Below are 16559 nucleotides of genomic sequence, written 5' to 3' on the forward strand. Positions count from 1 at the left end.
GAATCTGCAAGGTTGTGTCACTCACCCACAAATTTAAAGTTGCCCCTCTTAATCCCCTTCACTTATTTTACCTGTCTCCCCACTCCCTTAGGGATGCTAACCAACAGTCTGTTGTCAGTATTTATGGGTCTGTTTCTTTTTTGTTTGGTGTTTTAGATTCTACACGTAAGTGAAATCATATGTATCTGTGGTGTTGCTTTGTTTTGGTTCTCTAGTTTGGAAAGGAAGTCTTACATACCTAGCTGGGTCTTTGCCTAGGTTAGGGCACATGTTATATATGTCAGTATAAAAGGACAGGGTATAGATCCTCCCCTTCCTATGCCCCTGGTATGTAACTATCCAAAAGAAGAACTTAAACCTTGTCCTAATTTGGGTTTCCATCTGGAGCCTGATAAAGAAATAGGGCCCCTGTTGGGGAGTGAGGATACCTCATAAATAGGGAAAGTATTAGATGCAGTGAAGCCACCTCAGAGACAGGGTCTGACGGGAGACAAGCTGTGGGAGCTTTGAGTGCAGCATGAGGCTATACTTGAACATACCCTCACCCTCCTCTCTGGGGTGGCCTGAGTGCCCTGGGACCAAGAGAGCTGCTGGTCAAAGCAAGAGACCCTTATCAGGAGCTCGAGCACTCTGCCTTCTTTTCAAAATAAGAACATGTTTTTTCTTGTAGGCCAGAGCCCCACAGACAGGTGATGAGAGAAAGAGAGCCGTATCAAGGGAGAGCACAAATGACCACAGGGCATTTGATGGAAGTAAGTGCCACCAGCTGGGCTACTGGAGTAGAACACCAGGCACAAATGCTTCACTGGAGATGGTGTCAGCCCAGGCAACCTGGGCATGGGGCATGTGACCAAGAAAATGCACAGGTAGCACCAGAAGTGGTAGATGAAAGCCTTTCCTTAAATGCCCTCAAAACACAGGGAGCAAGAGGCCTGAGGTCATGCATTTTGCAGAGGGGAAGGAGGACTGGACTTAAGAAGAAACCTACTTAGAATCCATGAGCTGGGGGAGCTAAAGAGACCATTTGCTAACATAAATGTATGTAGTCAGAGGAGAATTATTGCATAGAAACAGAAAAAAAGAATACTTGGGAAAAGTATAAGATCTCAGAAAGGAGAAGGAACTGGTAGACAACAGAATTAAAGGCACTGATTTTGAATGGAAAGAGGTAAGTAAACCTGGCCACACACAGCTGGGATGGGGAAATGTACACGAGGATAGGGGCTCACTGTACCAAAAAGAAAACAAGCTAAGGTAATCTCTTGTCTGGCAATCTGAATATTCTGAGTAAGGTGGGTGATGCCATGAGTGGAATATGTGTCATATTAGTGTCATGTGACAATAAGTGTCATGTTGGAAAGATGGGGCAGTGCAGTGTGGGGAGAAAAAGATGTATGTGGGCTTAAGACACCCCCACAAGGGACCCTGAAGGAAGATGTGCTGTAGCAATAGTCCTGTTCATGTTTGGTGTACAGTGTGTCTCATTAGTGCACAGGTTGGAAGCTTGACCTGGAACATTTACCCTGAACTATCATGAGGGTTCTTAAAACAATTAAAAGTATATTATTGAGCATCTATCATGTGTCAGGCAGAGTGCTGAAGTGGTTCACATGGTGTATAATATGAGGTATAAGGACTTGAGGATTCAGAGTCTAGAAGAGGAGACATGGCAGAGATTGCTAGGTGCTTAGTCAATATCCATTTTCTCCTTCTTTCTTACTTACAAGGAACTGATTTTATCCCAGGTGGCAATATGCTCTGATATAAAGGATATATTTCCAAGCTTCTCTTAAATTTAGAGGTGGCCAGTGAGATGTTAATAGAAGTCAATGGGTGGGGTTTCCACAAATATTTTATAAAGGGGTCTGATCAGGGAGTTGGGACACCCTTTTGTCATCTCCTTCCTTCTTCTTAATTGAAATGAAGATGTAATGACTAGAACTCCAGCGGCCGTTTTGGTCCATGAGGTGAATTTGAGACTGGAAGCTTTACACTAGTGGAGTAGAAAGACAGAACGAGCCTGGGCCTCTGGTTTCCCAGACCTACATTACATGCCACTTCTTTTATATGAGAGAGAAATACATCTTTATTTTATTGAGGTCATTTACATAGAATATATTCTAATCCTGATACAGGAAAAAGGACAAACATGAGAAGTTAAATATAAGACTCACATAATTCAGCTCAAAAGATGAAACGCCTAATCAATTTGAAAGCAATAATTATTAAAGACATTCAGAGAAGAGAAAAAGACCTTTCTTCCTTTCATGCTGGGAGAGAAAGGAAGCATGAGGAGGTCAGGAAGAGAGCAAGGAGATAAGGTATCCTGACCCGGAGCCTTTGGGGCACTGTACACTGTCTCACTGAGGCTGCAGTAAGAGGTTAGTGGTGAGGCAGGCTTTTGCTCTAAATCTGACTTCAAGCCTTCCTGATTCGAAACTGCATTCTCTATACTGTACTGTGGCCCCATCCATAGGAGTGATACCTTAACAAATAAGATTCTGCAATGCATGGCATCTATGAGGTTGGTATAATGAATGAACAGGTTACATGATTTCTTAGGATCACAGATCACAGGGAACAGGGAAGGCTCTGCTGAGGAAGAGAACTGACCCTCCCCTGGGGAGCAGGGGTGAGTGTAAGGGGACCAGTTCACTGATCCCCATGCCGGAGCCATCAGAGGAAAGTGAGGGGTGACTAAGCCACAGGGATCAGTCCCACACACCCTACTCACACACAACATAGTAGCCTGGATTCCATCCACTGAAGGAGGGAGCACATATCGAATCTGTGCATCCAAATTATGGAAGACATTTCATAATCTCTGTGCGTGAAACCCCCACTGTTTTGCTTGCGTTCCTTGTGAGAAAAGCTCTGAGATGAGAAGCCGCTTCTGAACGTTTGCTTCTTCCCCAGACATTCAGCCAGCTGCTTTTCTTCTTAGCTCTCCCACACGGCCATGGGAAGACGGGAGAATGCACCTCCTGTTGCAGTCTCTAGTTCCAACATGAATTTGTGACCCTGGGAAGACTGAGTGGTTTTCAGAGGCTGTCTGGGCTAACAAGACACTGAGCAGGCAGGATGCCTTCTTGGTCGGGCAACGGGTCACCTTCTATCAAAGGTGGGGGGAGACCACACCCATTCTGCCAGTGACTAAACAGAGCTGCTTAAAAAAATTTTTTTTCTTTTTAAGCCAAGTTCTTCTAGTTCCAGCTGCTTCCTCCCTTTCTTGCTCTTTGCTCAGACGGGGTGAGCAGTCAGCAGACTCTTCTTGTCTGATGGTGCTTTACGTCCTGGACACAGTCCCAGAAATCAGGTTTGTGCGCTACGCGAAGAAGCAACCTCGAGTCACGCCTGTGTCCGAGGCAGACAGGGGACGACGGCCCTGTCTTGGGCAAACTTCTCTCCACCCCTAGAGGGCACACTTCCTCCTCTTTCCCCAACTTCTTAACCCCTGCCCTTCGGGCTTCGAATGAACAGGCGCTGGCACACCCGCCTAGAAGGGCCCGTTCATCACCCGAGGATGCCACACCAGCAACTGCTCGGCGGCACCTTTGCACCTCCGAGCGCGGCCTCCTGGCGCGCCAAAGGGCCTTGCGCTTAACGCAGGAGGAGCTGAAGGGTCGCGCTCCCCTGGAGAATGGGGGTCAGGCCTCTCGGTCTCGGCTCCAGAAATCCTGCACGCCATGGGAGGGGCAGGACATGGGCAGAGCTCTTGGCGGCATTGTGCAAACTGGAGCTGCAGCGGCGGTGCGTCCGTCACTGAGGCCAACGGGGCGGGTGAAGTGGTGACCCAGAACTCTTGCCCGCCTCTCTGTTCTGGCTCCTGACGGGTCGCCTCTTTCCCGGTTCGGGGCAGTCTCCGGGCCCGCCCGCTCCCCAAACCACGCAGCCCCTTCCCTGAGGGGTGAGGTTAGCGCGGGACCGCTGTGGGGTTCGCGGGGCGCGGCCCCTGGGCCCCAGGGCGCCCACTGCGGGCGGGACACGGGCAGTGCAGCCTGTGCCCTAGTGCCCCGGTGACAACTACGCGGAGCGGGAGGCCGCCTCCATTCTCTCCGCGCGCTGCCCGCGAGGTGCCGTCGGACCTGTGCCGGCTCGGGTGATGCCTGCCTGGCTCACAAGTGGGCAGCGTTGGCTGCGCGCGGAGGAGCGCGGACCCCCTGCCCAGGCGCGTCCAAACCTTCCCGGTCCGGCCACCACTGCACCCATTTCTGCTGCGCTCACCAACCTTCGCAGCTGTTCCTCTCCTCCCCGTGGGAGGCAAACCTGCTCAAGAAGGCATCTGGAGTGAGGTCACTGCCACCTTAGTTTTTATTCTAGAAGGGGCTCAGTTCTGTAGAGTGGGAGCTCCCCAGGCGCTATTCAAGGAGGTGTTTGGCGGCCTTTTGTCAGGAAACTTTTAATCACGCAGAGTTTAGCCTCTAATCGGCCAGACTTATTTAAACCGCGCAGAGAAAAACCTTCCATTTTTAACATCCACTCTGGTGTTTGCTGGAAATTTGCCACCGAATTTCCGCTCGAGCTGAAGGTTACCAGGATTTATCATTGTTTCCCCAGGATGTTTAACCCTCATGGGCTCCTCTTCTTTCATTTAAGATACTTAAAAAAAAAAATTCTTGTAAGCACTTTGGCCATTTTGTTTAAGAAATTTCTTTGATCTCATACGGTTTTGAAATTCAGAAATATTTCTGAAGTGGGGAGGAGGGAATGTTGGAGACAGAAAACAGCTGTGTCCCAGGAAATAATAAATATCATGCAAAAATATCACAGCTAATAGATGTCCTTTAGGAGTGTAAATATCTATGTTTAATTGCTTTAAAAATGTGGGGTGGAAAAACACAATTATACATTGTGATAACAAACCTGTACAGATAATTTCTGAATACAAAACAAGTGCTGAAAATTTTTCCTTTATGACTGAAATAATTGTTCCAAACTTACGACACCACCTACCCAAATATCATGTTGCCCCATCTGCAAATACTTGAAGAGGAATAGTTACCAATTGAATTGCATTTAGATTCGTCCTTAATAAGAAGAAAATTGCATGGCTTTTTATATTGTGACACAGCCTCAAATGCATCTTTCAATGTCATTGTCAGCTTAGTATAATTCTCGATATTTTAAATTTGCAATTTTTCAGAGATACATAATATGTAATTCTAATAATTATAAACACATGATTTCATTCATCTGATTTTAATAACATGCATTTTTATAATTACTGTACAACTGAGATAGACATTGAGTCATACGGTGTGCATGTTTTTATTCAGCATTATATTCTTAGACACCTTGTTCAAACAAAATTAAGTGTGTTTAAAAGAAAACAAGAAAAAAATTGTTCCAGTAGAAACAGAGTCACAGTGCTTTACAGACCAAAGGAAAGCAAAAGAAGTTCTCATACAAAAAGGGATTTATTATTACATAGAAAATTCTCACAATAGTTGAAACACACTTCAGAAACTAGTAAACACCTTAGATAGAGTTGTGCCAATTACTCAGCTCACAAGCATCTGCTTTGTCTTAATTAGACGGGGGAGGTGAATGACCACTGTTTATTTTCATTTTCCTCATTAATTATGAAAAACTGCACTTAATTCATCTTGCATGGTGAGAGATTGGCTGCGCAGATGTAAGTCGTAAGGGAAGTGGCTGTCGGTGGGCAACCTGAACATGGCACCCTGCCCAAGGGGACCCCTGGGTGGCACTGCACAGTAATGCATGCCATAATTGTAATTTTTGCCATAGTCCAAGGTTTCTTCTTGCTTCAGGGAAAATATCCCATTATAGTTAATTGGGGGAGGACTTAAGGGACCTTCAAACTGAGGGCTGGCACACTCAGGGGAAGTGCTTTCATAGAAGGATTCATATGCACTGCAATAATTGTAGGGTTTCATGGACTTGGAATTCTCTAGAGTTCCATGCCCTGGGGGAGTGGTGAGCTCAGGGCTGTGGTAGGGTGGGTAGAAAGTAGAGTAGGGTGACCTTGTGTGGTGCGCAGCCTCCCCACCCTGACCCATCAGGAAACTCCTGGCGTTGAGCTGCAAGCAGCCTGCCACCAAGTTTGTCGTTGGCTGGGAAAGACCTTTGCATAAGTTTTGGACAAACGTGAGCAGATCAGGTCTCTTGCCGATTCTCAGAATTTCAGAGAGTGCCCAGATGTAGTTTTTGGCCAGTCGTAAAGTTTCTATTTTGGACAGTTTTTGAGTTTTAGAATAACAGGGAACCACTTTTCTTAAATTGTCCAGAGCGTCGTTGAGGCCGTGCATCCTGTTCCTCTCACGCGCATTAGCTTCCTGTCTCCTGAACTTGACTCTCTCCAGTCGGAGCTTGGTCGTCTTTTTTTTCCTAAGACCCCTCCTTCTAGGCACCCCGTTTTCATCTTCCTCGTCCCTGTCTTCCTCTTCTTCCTCCTTCTCTGTTTCTTCTCCAGGGGCCCTTTTGATGCTCTTTCCCCGGAGGACGAGCTGTTTGGAAAAGCTTTCTGGTTTCTTTATTTGCTTCTGGTCCTCGCATTCTCTAGAAAACTTTCTGCACATCTGGGAGTCTGGCATTACAACAGACTCATCAAACGGTAGTGTTAACATGGTTCTCTAATCTTAAATTACCTGAAAAAATGCCAGCACAATATTTAAAGGGTTTTCATTTTTGAAGTTGACACACAACATATTTAATCACTTAATCATAAGACTACAAAAACATGTGAAAAGGACTGATTCTGGTACTGATTTTTTTTTACATAAATATAATTTTTTGAGTGTTGCAGACTAGTAATTAGAAAAGCATTGATATATGCAATTGGATTAATTTATACAGGCAAATTATCAGAACAAAATAAAACATGATGCATCTGTTGTAATACCACCACCATCTCCATTTCTCTTTGATTTTAAACTGGTTTTTAATACACGAAAAGGACCGTGGGATTCAAGCAAATGAAAAACATGCTATAGCAAAGCAGAATTTCATTAATTGCAATTCCCCCGAGTATAAAATGAGAAGAGACACCAGTTTTTAAAATAAAAAGTGCTCTCTCTCCATTAGCTGTCAAATTTGTAGGGGATTTTTTAGGAAAAAAAAGATAATAAGCCTTAACTTTATTTGCTGTCTTATCTGACTGTGAATTTAGAGAAGTGGCTGTTGGAATATATAAATTTAAAGACAAGATTAATCAGAACCCATTTTAAAACTGATTTCTTTCTGAACAGCAGAGAAATATGTGAAAGAGCATTATTTTCCCAGCCTTCACAAAAAAGGTGGTGGGGGTGTGGGGGGGAGATTAGGCTAATTTGAGATAAACTTCATAAATAAATTTAAAAAATAAAAATCACCAGCATTTTATTTAATCAAAGAAAATGTTGACACTGCTTTTACATTTGAAATTTTTCCAAATGTAATTGTCTGTTTACTGCTGTTCAAATTATCCTGGACAAAAAAACAGTCTCCTAGTGTTTTTGTTCTACGAGCCACAGAAGTCTCCCTCTAGCTAATATCTGACAGGAACGGTCCAAGGATTCCGACTGCAATTGTGCACGTGTGTTCAGAATCCCAAATGAAAGGGGAAAATAATTTGTTTCAAATAACAATTTTGGCTTTTGTTTGATGAAGCAGCAAGTATTTTAATCCAAAGTCTTCAAACAAATAGACACATTAAAACAGAGACTTTTCAATTTAACAATCTCCAGCCCCCTCAAAACACACACATACACACACGCAAACTCTTAGTAATGTCCACATACTTGCAGTGTTACATAATAGCAGTGAAAGTATGTGATAATTACATCATAAGAATGAAATATGATAAGAAGTTATAGATGGCAAAGAGCATAAAATACTATAAGACAGTGACACTGTATCTTTAAATACTTGCATGCAAAGCCAGCATCAATTGAAGTATATCTTTATTTATATTACCTTAGGTTTTAATTTCATTCAATAATCAGTTTTCATTTTGGATCTTCCAAATCTTTTCAGGCTGAGTGTCGCATCGTCTCCTGGAGTCTCTAGATCTGTGTATATCTGCACTATCTCATTGATCTCTAAAAAGTGACATTGATGCCAACTGCCAGAGCTGGTACCCATGCCATCTGCTAGTGACGTCACAGGGCAGAGAGAACCATGTGATCCTCTCTCTTGGGACCTTCATTCTGCACTGATCATCTGGCATCCCTGTAAGTGGGTACCAGCATTCATGCATCAACACAGAAGGTTAGACTGATAGGAAAAAAATCTGCACCAGCATTTCACATACAGTAGGTGCGTTTCTCCTCGAGCTGCTTCGGCTTCACTGGCAACCTGCAGAAAGAGCTGTGTTAGTGTTCAGTTTCACCCGCCAACGGTGCAACTATTAGGTAGTCGTTAATATTCCATTCAGTTACAAGGTGGGCTTTTGTGGGAGTGAGAGATTTTTGTTGTTGATGTTGATGTTTTGTAAAGATCACCATCCCATTTGTGCACCTGGATACCTTGGGAAAGGAGGCTGTGGAAAGGAGCGGAAATCAGGAAAATGGTCTTGAGATGCTTAACCAAACTAAGATTTGTGTAAGCGAACAGGGATCAACAAAGGTCTCCTTATTTCCTTGTTTTGTTTCATGGCATGTAACTTATGGGTGTGTGTCTGTGTGTTCTCTTATTAACATGTAAGACTTCTGCGCTTCGAAGGAATTTGGAATAAAAGAACAGTTTCTCCATCTGGGGTCTGTGAAAGACATCCTCAGCTGCTCCCCTTTCTACACTTGCTGGTACCTTTCAACAACTTTTCGGAGCGATACACATATATATTGCAGAGACAACAGCAAGTCCACTGTGAAAGATTTCAAACTATGTGCTTGTGTCCTCTACCAAAAGTCACAACTTCACTCTTTTATTGTCCCCCTTTCTTTCTAGTGTTAACTTGCTTGTTCCTTCTCATTTGGTTTCATACACAATAAACATAAAAATTATCATTTAGGTTTTGTCTTTCTCTCCCTGGCATTTTGCTGAGTATTTTAATCAAAAATCAGCTTTTCTGTTTCCTGGAGCTTTCAGATTATTTTCTTTCTCCTAAAAACCTTCTTTTCACATTCTCCCCCTCCACACCCAAACCACCATCAACTTAAATAACATTCTTATATCAATGTCCAATTGTTTTTCTGTCAGATTACTTCCATCCCCCCCTGCTCCCCTCACCCTTTTTGGTTTCTTAACAAAAGCAGGAGAGGAAGAGTTAAGCAAAGCTGGCAAAGCCTTGTAGATAAAAGGAAGCGAGACGCCAGGGACAAACTCTACCTTCTCCTTTACTCCCCTAATGCCCCACCCCCAAATAAAAGGACTTTTTATTTCAGGACTGCCTGTCAGTAAAGTAAAAAGTGCACTTAAAAAAAATAAAAGTTTAAAAATAGACAAACACAACCTTTGTTGTTTGACAACTGAGTAATCTCTTCCTATAAAGTGAGGCAGTACGCTTTTGGTATTAAAGCAATCCCTGGCAGGGTTGTAACTGTTGAATCTGTGTTAGCATACCCCTTATAAATCCCAGTTTTGAAAGGTTTAGAATTCTGCTGCTTTAATGCACTTTGGTTCCAACTGGCATCAGGGACCTCAAACTAAATTCAATTTTGCTCCTGTCTTAGCCCACTCATTCCCCGCCCCCCTCCCCTTAAAGTTATTTGACTTTTCCTGGATGGTTCTAGAAAAGATGGGAAAGTTGTCAGAAAGGAGAATCATGCAAGATAAAGGAGCATAAGTTTTTCCTCTCAATGGTCTGATGAAACAAAAATGTGTATTTAAGATAAAAATAAGGATATAAATTCAAAACTTAAAATAGGTAGGTTGGCCTAACTCATGTTTTTAAAAATCAGACATATCAAAAGCATTTCAAAATGGGTTGCTTATTGGAATAATACTGGTAAAGTGTGCACTGAGTGTATTTCACACAGCTTTTGGTTCAAAAACTATACACACCTTTTATATCGGCACAGAGAAGTTCTATAGGAAGGCCAGATGCAGAGTTTTGTTTGTTCTCACATACAGTTTAATTTTTAATTATAAAGGAGCATAAGTATCAGAGTCATGAGCCCCAAAGCAGCCAGCCCTGTCATGAATTTGGGGTATTGCACCATACCCTAAACTTGCAAAGTCTGCAGACTTTTGTATTGTATTACAGGCATCACAAACATGAAAATCAAAATCTAAGGAATGAATAACATGACATGTTAATAGAAAATGATCACCATCGTGGTTCATCACAAGGATAGATTTCATATTTTATTTTGCAATGTGCAGACAAATGAGAAACAATTTTCGATGAAAATATTTAGGGCTGTTCTATTTCTGCCTTTGAACATGAAATAAAAACCTTTGGTAGTGCTGGTGATGTGGTGGGTGGGGGGAGAAATTGAATGTGTGTGAGGGTTTTCTGAGTATTAATCTATTGTTTGAATGTCCTAGATCTTTTTTTTTCAAAACAAGGGGGAAAACAAAAAGTTGTTATGTCAAGATTTAGTGGGATTCTGTGTGTTTGTACAATAATCTTTCAAAAGAAATTTTGTTCTGCATTTTCTACTATAGTTCCAGATATGCAAATGCCTGTGCTGTTAATATGCATTCAGAACATATACCATGACGGCTGTTGTCTCTGTTAAGAAAGCATGTTAACATCAATACTCCAAACAGAAATACATTCTGAATTACAGACGAATACTCAGTATGGGGAGTGTATGATCACCATTTCTATAATATATTTCCTCATTTCACAGCAATCACTGAACATCAAAGTTTATATCCATAACTCAATTCTATATTAACTGACAGGATCTTCACTTCTGGGGCCATGACATTGTATAGAGATTTTTTTTTTATGTGCCCAATGTCTGTCTGTCTGCTTTTGTCTTGCTTTCACTGGGTAAATATTCATATTTACCTAATCAAAATGACCCACAGAAAATGTAGATGTAATTTGACTCAGTAGCCAGGCAATAGAAGCTAAAGGTCCAAATTAAGGCTCAAGTGTTATTATTAGCTTACCAGGTTGGTAGCGGCATCTTAGCCAGTGGGATTTCTATTGACTCCCTTTTTACAATCCCCTTATAACTTAAGAGATCAGTCTGGAGTATGACAGACACTTTCCGCAGCTCTCCAGCAGTTGAAGGCAATGGAATGCAGACCCAGGTAGGACCAGGCAGCAAAACCTCAGCACCTGTTTGTCCTTCAGAAGTAGGGTACTTCCTGATGTAGATTTTGGACAGTTTTCTCAACTGCTTTTCCTTTTTTTAAAGCCTTTAGACAAATGCTTCAGGGCAGCCTGGCAGCCTATGAGTGAGCCCAATGATAATCCCTAGAGTTTTAACTCTGTGATCCCCATTGGCTTGAAAGAGAGTTCTATGGCTGTTGCAGAATGTCCCATTTTGGAAAACAGCCCTTGGGATTTAAATGCAGGTATTTAAATTATAAGGCAAAGCACAAAATAACCTATTCCCCTTGAAGCTTTAGTGGGCTTAAACATATAATTTGAACATAGATATCCAAATGTTTTGTGTATATATATATATATATGTGTGTACATGGAGATTACTTAGATTTAACAGATAATCTGGAAATAATTTGAGGGCAACATTTGGATGACTTTTTCAAATTTACTTCAGGGTGAAGACAACGAAATTGAACTATTATTATTAAAAAGTTACATTGTTTATGCATCTCACAAAACACTGCAACACCAATCTTCTCTTTTAGCCTTTGCACAAAACAGTAGTGCATCCCTTTCCAGAAATACCTTTTGTTATTTTTCCTCCATAGAGCATGCTTTCCGTTTTACTTACCAAACTGCATTTCTTCAATTCATCTTCTAATTGGTTATTAAGTAAAGTCTTGTAAGTCTGCCAGTTAAAACTTTTACCAGGATGAGAAAACCCAGTATTATTGGACTGTTATTGTAATTCCAGTCATTTGTAAAGAAATGGTGCTTTATTTAACTTTTGTGATCTTACTGTAAGGAAATGTGTAGTTCCCTTTGGGTTTTTACACATATTAAGAATGATTTATTGTCCCTGATTATTACTTTTTATAATACTCGACTAGAAATTGTTGTTCTATTCCAATTATATGTACTGTAATGGTTATTTTCAAATGTAGAAAACAGAAGTACAACTTGTATTTTTCCTGTTACATTAATCTATTTTGTAAGATTGGAGTGGGCACTCTGCATAAGAGATGCTTTTGCAAAAGTTTTACATGCACCGCATTTTGAAAATCAAGTTTTATTTTAGATTCTTGTATGTATGATGACATGTAGGCTTTCTTAACACAGGGGATTCCTGGATGGATTTCAAGAGGTTCTGGAGCTTCCTAAGCTTATGTGCAAATTTGGCAAGTATGCACATATATGAATTTTTCTAAAGAAAGACTGTCAGATTTTAAAAGGTTAAGAATCACAAAGAGTATTTTGATAATCTTACTAACCTTGCTGTAAGTCCTGATTCTTCTGTTTCATAGCTATGTGTCATTCATTCATTCATCTATTCAGCAAAGGCTTATTGAATACCTATTTTTGAGTAATTCTTGATTTCCCTTTTTCTCTTACACCCCAGAACCAATATGCCAGCAAATCCTCTCAGTCCTCCTAAATGATATCTAGAGTCTGACCATTTTTCAGCAATTCCACTACTCCTACCCTGATCCAAACCCTAGCTTCTCTCACCTGGTCTCACTGGCATTTGTGCTTTCACTCTTGGCCCTTTACATTTCATACATAGTCCTCAACTCAGCAGCCAGAGGTATTTAAAATATAAAATGGATGGTGTTCCTCTATGGTCTAAACCCTTCAGTGGATTCCTCTCTCCCTGAGTGGAAGCCAAGTCTTTCTGGAGGCCCAGGGCTTCCTCTGGTCTTTCTGATTGCATCTCCTACTACTGTCCCCTCCACTCTCTCAGCTCCAGTCACACTGGCCCATGGCCGATCCTTGCACTCCCAGGCATGCTTCCACCACCGATTTGTACCTGGAATCCTCCTCCTGGATAAGCCCATGGTTCAATCTCACATCCTTCAAGTCTCTGCTCAAATGTTCCCTGTCAGGGAGGTCCTCTTTGACCACCTTAATTTATATTGTACCCTTTCACTCATCCATCCCACCTTATCTACCTTCCAGTGTTACTTTTCTCCACAGTACTTATCACTTGTTAACACAAGACATCACTTATTTCCTGTGCATCTTCATCTAGTTCTAGTGCCTGCACATGAAAGGCAGTCAGTACATACTTGTTGAATGAAGAGATTTATTCCAGGCTCTGGGTTAGTGATGGCCATTTGGTAGCATGAAAAACAGCCGTGTTAAGACTGTTGGGAGTCTACAGTCCAGAAGGGGGAGACAGACAGTAAACAGGTAAAGACAGAAATGTGAAATTTACATATTGGTGGCTACAGAGAATCATGGGAAGATTTACTTGATTAAATTATCTGCGCAGCCTTTTCTGAGTCATCCTTCAAGAATGAAGCAGCAGAGGCAAGAGCATGTGTGAAATGTCCAATGTTCTGGGAAAACCAGGAAGACCAGACCACAGTGACAGTAAGGATCCAATTACATGGGATTGTGTAGGTCATGGTAATATATTTGGAATTCATTTCAAAGGAAGTCATTGGAGGGCATCAGGCAATTTAAGATTTGAAAAAATTCCTCAGTCTGAGAAGGGTTGGAGAGAGGAAAAGAAGAAATGGAGAGGGCTTAGAAGCCTATGTGAGTGAACAGTGCCAAGAAGGGGCTAACCATGGCCCGGCTTAAGGTGGTGGTGATGGAAATGGAGAGAGGAGGCCTGGAAATAGATTTTGGAGATAGAGCAGAACTTACTGATGGATCGGGGTGGATTGGGTGTGGGAAAGTTACTCAGCCTCTGGTCATGGTGATGGCGAACATTACCTTTCCTATGCAATCTGCTAAGCAGCAGGCTCAGTGCTTCACATACATTGTCTCATGGGATTCCTGCAGTGAGGTAGGTGTGACTCTCTCCATTCCAGAAGTTAGGAAATTGTGGTTCAGAAATGCTAAATAATGTGCCCATGACTGCTCAGCTCTTAAGTGGGAAAAATCGTGATTTGGACTTAGGTCTATCTGAATCCAAATTCTAGTTTCTTAACAACTACACTTTGCTGCCTTAAGAATTAAATGCTCAAAAATGTCAACAAACTGCCTGGAACTATTTCTGGTACAAAATAAACCCAAAATACATAATAAATATTAGATGCAATAGAAAAACTTAACTATGAATCCAGTCACAAAATGAAGAGTTATCTTACTTCTATATTTTGTGGCTTCAGTTTTTTAAAATATATATTTTTCTTTTAGATCAATGTGTACAGGTAGGTCACTAGATGGCCATATATTATTTAATCATATAACAGTGCTTACAATCATCATGTCGTGAGCTATTTGCCTAGAAAGTTGAGGGTTGAGCTCTTCATTTATTTCTTCATTCTTTTTCATGCATTCAATGAAACACTTCTTGAATGTTACTGCTCTAGATATTTCAAGGGGAAGTAAAGGTGAATAACACAGAGTTCCACCTCTCAAGGAAGTTAGAGTTGACTTAGCATATTATATACATCCACAAGAGTCTAATTAAAGACAGTCAGTGTGAGCTCACCGTGATAAGAGACTTTGTTGGCAAGGAATGAAGAAAACGCTTGATTGGAGTTAGCAAGTATGTGGAGGATTTTATTTTACTTTTATTTGAAGTATAATAGAGACTGAAGAGTACATGTGACAATAAGTGTGCAGCTCAATTAATTCTGACAAACTGAACAAATCTGTGCAGTAAGATCTTGATCAAGAAACAAAACATTCCTGGAAACTTCCTACCCTTTCCAGATGCCAGCCACCTTTCCCTGAGAGAAACCATTATCCTGACGTCTAACAGCATTGATTGGCTTGTGCATTTTGTACATTACATAAATAGAATCACTGAGTATGTACTTTTTGGGGTCTGACTTTTTTTCCTCAACATTTTTGGGCAGTTTATTCACGTTCTTGTACATAAGTGTAGATGGTTCACTCTCATTTTTGTATAGTACTCAGTTGTGTGATTGTCCCTTAGTTTCTTTCTCCATTCTGTTCTGTTGTTAACAGGTGTTTGGATAGTTTCCAGTTTGGGGCCATTCTAAGTAGTGCTGTTCTAGTACATATTTTTTAGTGAGCTGATATATATTAGGTGTATTCTATTTCTAGGTATATATCCAACAGAAATGCATACATTTATTCTGCATGTATGATTTTATGGGAAATTTAGAGTAGGATATTTAGAAAGAGTTAATTTTTACTGATTACCTACATAACAACCACACATTTCCTAAAACCATTATACAAGATTAATAACATTATCCCACAACTATGGGCTGATGTGTTCTAATTGAGGAGAATATTGATTACCAATCTATAAATATTTATTGAATAATTCCTGTGCATCAAGCCACTGTGATGTTGGGGAAAGAGAATAGAAGAAATAATCTTCTCCTTCAAGGAAACTGGAGTCATGTTGAGAAAATAAAATTGCAACATGCTTAAAACATTGAGATGCATGCAGGGCCAACTATGGTACGGTGCATCAAACAAATGAGTATCTGCTTTGTTTATCTAACCTCTTTTAGGAAGATAGTGAAAATTTAAGATAATGTAGTAAGTTTTTTCAAGAACATATTTCAGAATACTTGCACTTAAAGAGTACTTTAGTTGCATTTTAAGTTTTAAAACATGATGGCTAAATTATTATAACTACTATTTGATGTTAATATTGACTAATATTTTTGAATACTTAAGTTGTGTCAGCTTTTCTGCATGTATTATACAATCCTTATTATAGCTATATGAAGATTAGGTATGTAAGCAGATAAGGATAGTTAAAGCACGGTGTCTGGAGCCAAACCCTCTGGTTCTGCCATTTTCTAGCTGGTTGACTGTGAGCAAGGTCCTCTGTTTCAGTTTTTCCATCCATCATATGGGGATAATTACATTCTTTCCTCATAGGTTGTTGGAGATAAATGGCTGAAACAGTACCAGCTCCACACTAAGCATTGCATTATTATCATTTGATGGATTATTTTAAAATAAAAATGGGGGAAGGTTGACTATAAGACAATTATGTGATATAATTTCTCAACTCTGTAAGAAAAGGCTCGTGTCTATGGCAATGTCCTCTGGTCATCCAAGCATTTGGGGTGGAGATGGAGAGCACATATTACATCAATGAAACCAATTATTCTGAAAATATTGTAGACTTCTGCTTCCAATTTCAGCACATTGGGCCAGGAAATATGGCAACACCTTAAGGACAATTGCTTTCTGAGTGAAGATTAAACCAAGCTATAGAACTTTTAGGGACTTGAACTTCCTTGCTGTGCATATCCCATTTCTTCCCCAAAGAAAGCTTGGAGCCTTTGCTCTTTGCCTCTACTCACTTTGGCATCTCTTAGTGGCTTTGATGAAAGGAATGCTTTGCACAAACAGCAGGTAAGCAGAAAGCATTTTTAATCCTAATGTTTACATGCTTTGGAAACTGAAGCATTAGGTTGAAAGGCTAACCTTGCTAATGCCA

General features: G+C 40.9%; 1 protein-coding gene across 1 annotated transcript; it reads right to left on the minus strand.

The window, feature by feature from the left end:
• Nucleotides 1-4709: 4709 nt before the first annotated feature.
• On the minus strand, nt 4710-8117 carry NEUROD6 (neuronal differentiation 6). The gene is made up of 2 exons (XM_036897540.2): nt 7918-8117; nt 4710-6611 (listed from the first exon to the last, which is right to left on the minus strand). The coding sequence occupies exon 2, from the start codon at nt 6588-6590 to the stop codon at nt 5577-5579; it is 1014 nt and encodes a 337-aa protein (XP_036753435.1). The 5' UTR covers nt 6591-6611; nt 7918-8117; the 3' UTR covers nt 4710-5576.
• Nucleotides 8118-16559: the final 8442 nt, after the last annotated feature.

This window comes from Manis pentadactyla, chromosome 7 (assembly GCF_030020395.1).
Source record: "Manis pentadactyla isolate mManPen7 chromosome 7, mManPen7.hap1, whole genome shotgun sequence".
Lineage (NCBI taxonomy): Eukaryota > Metazoa > Chordata > Mammalia > Pholidota > Manidae > Manis > Manis pentadactyla.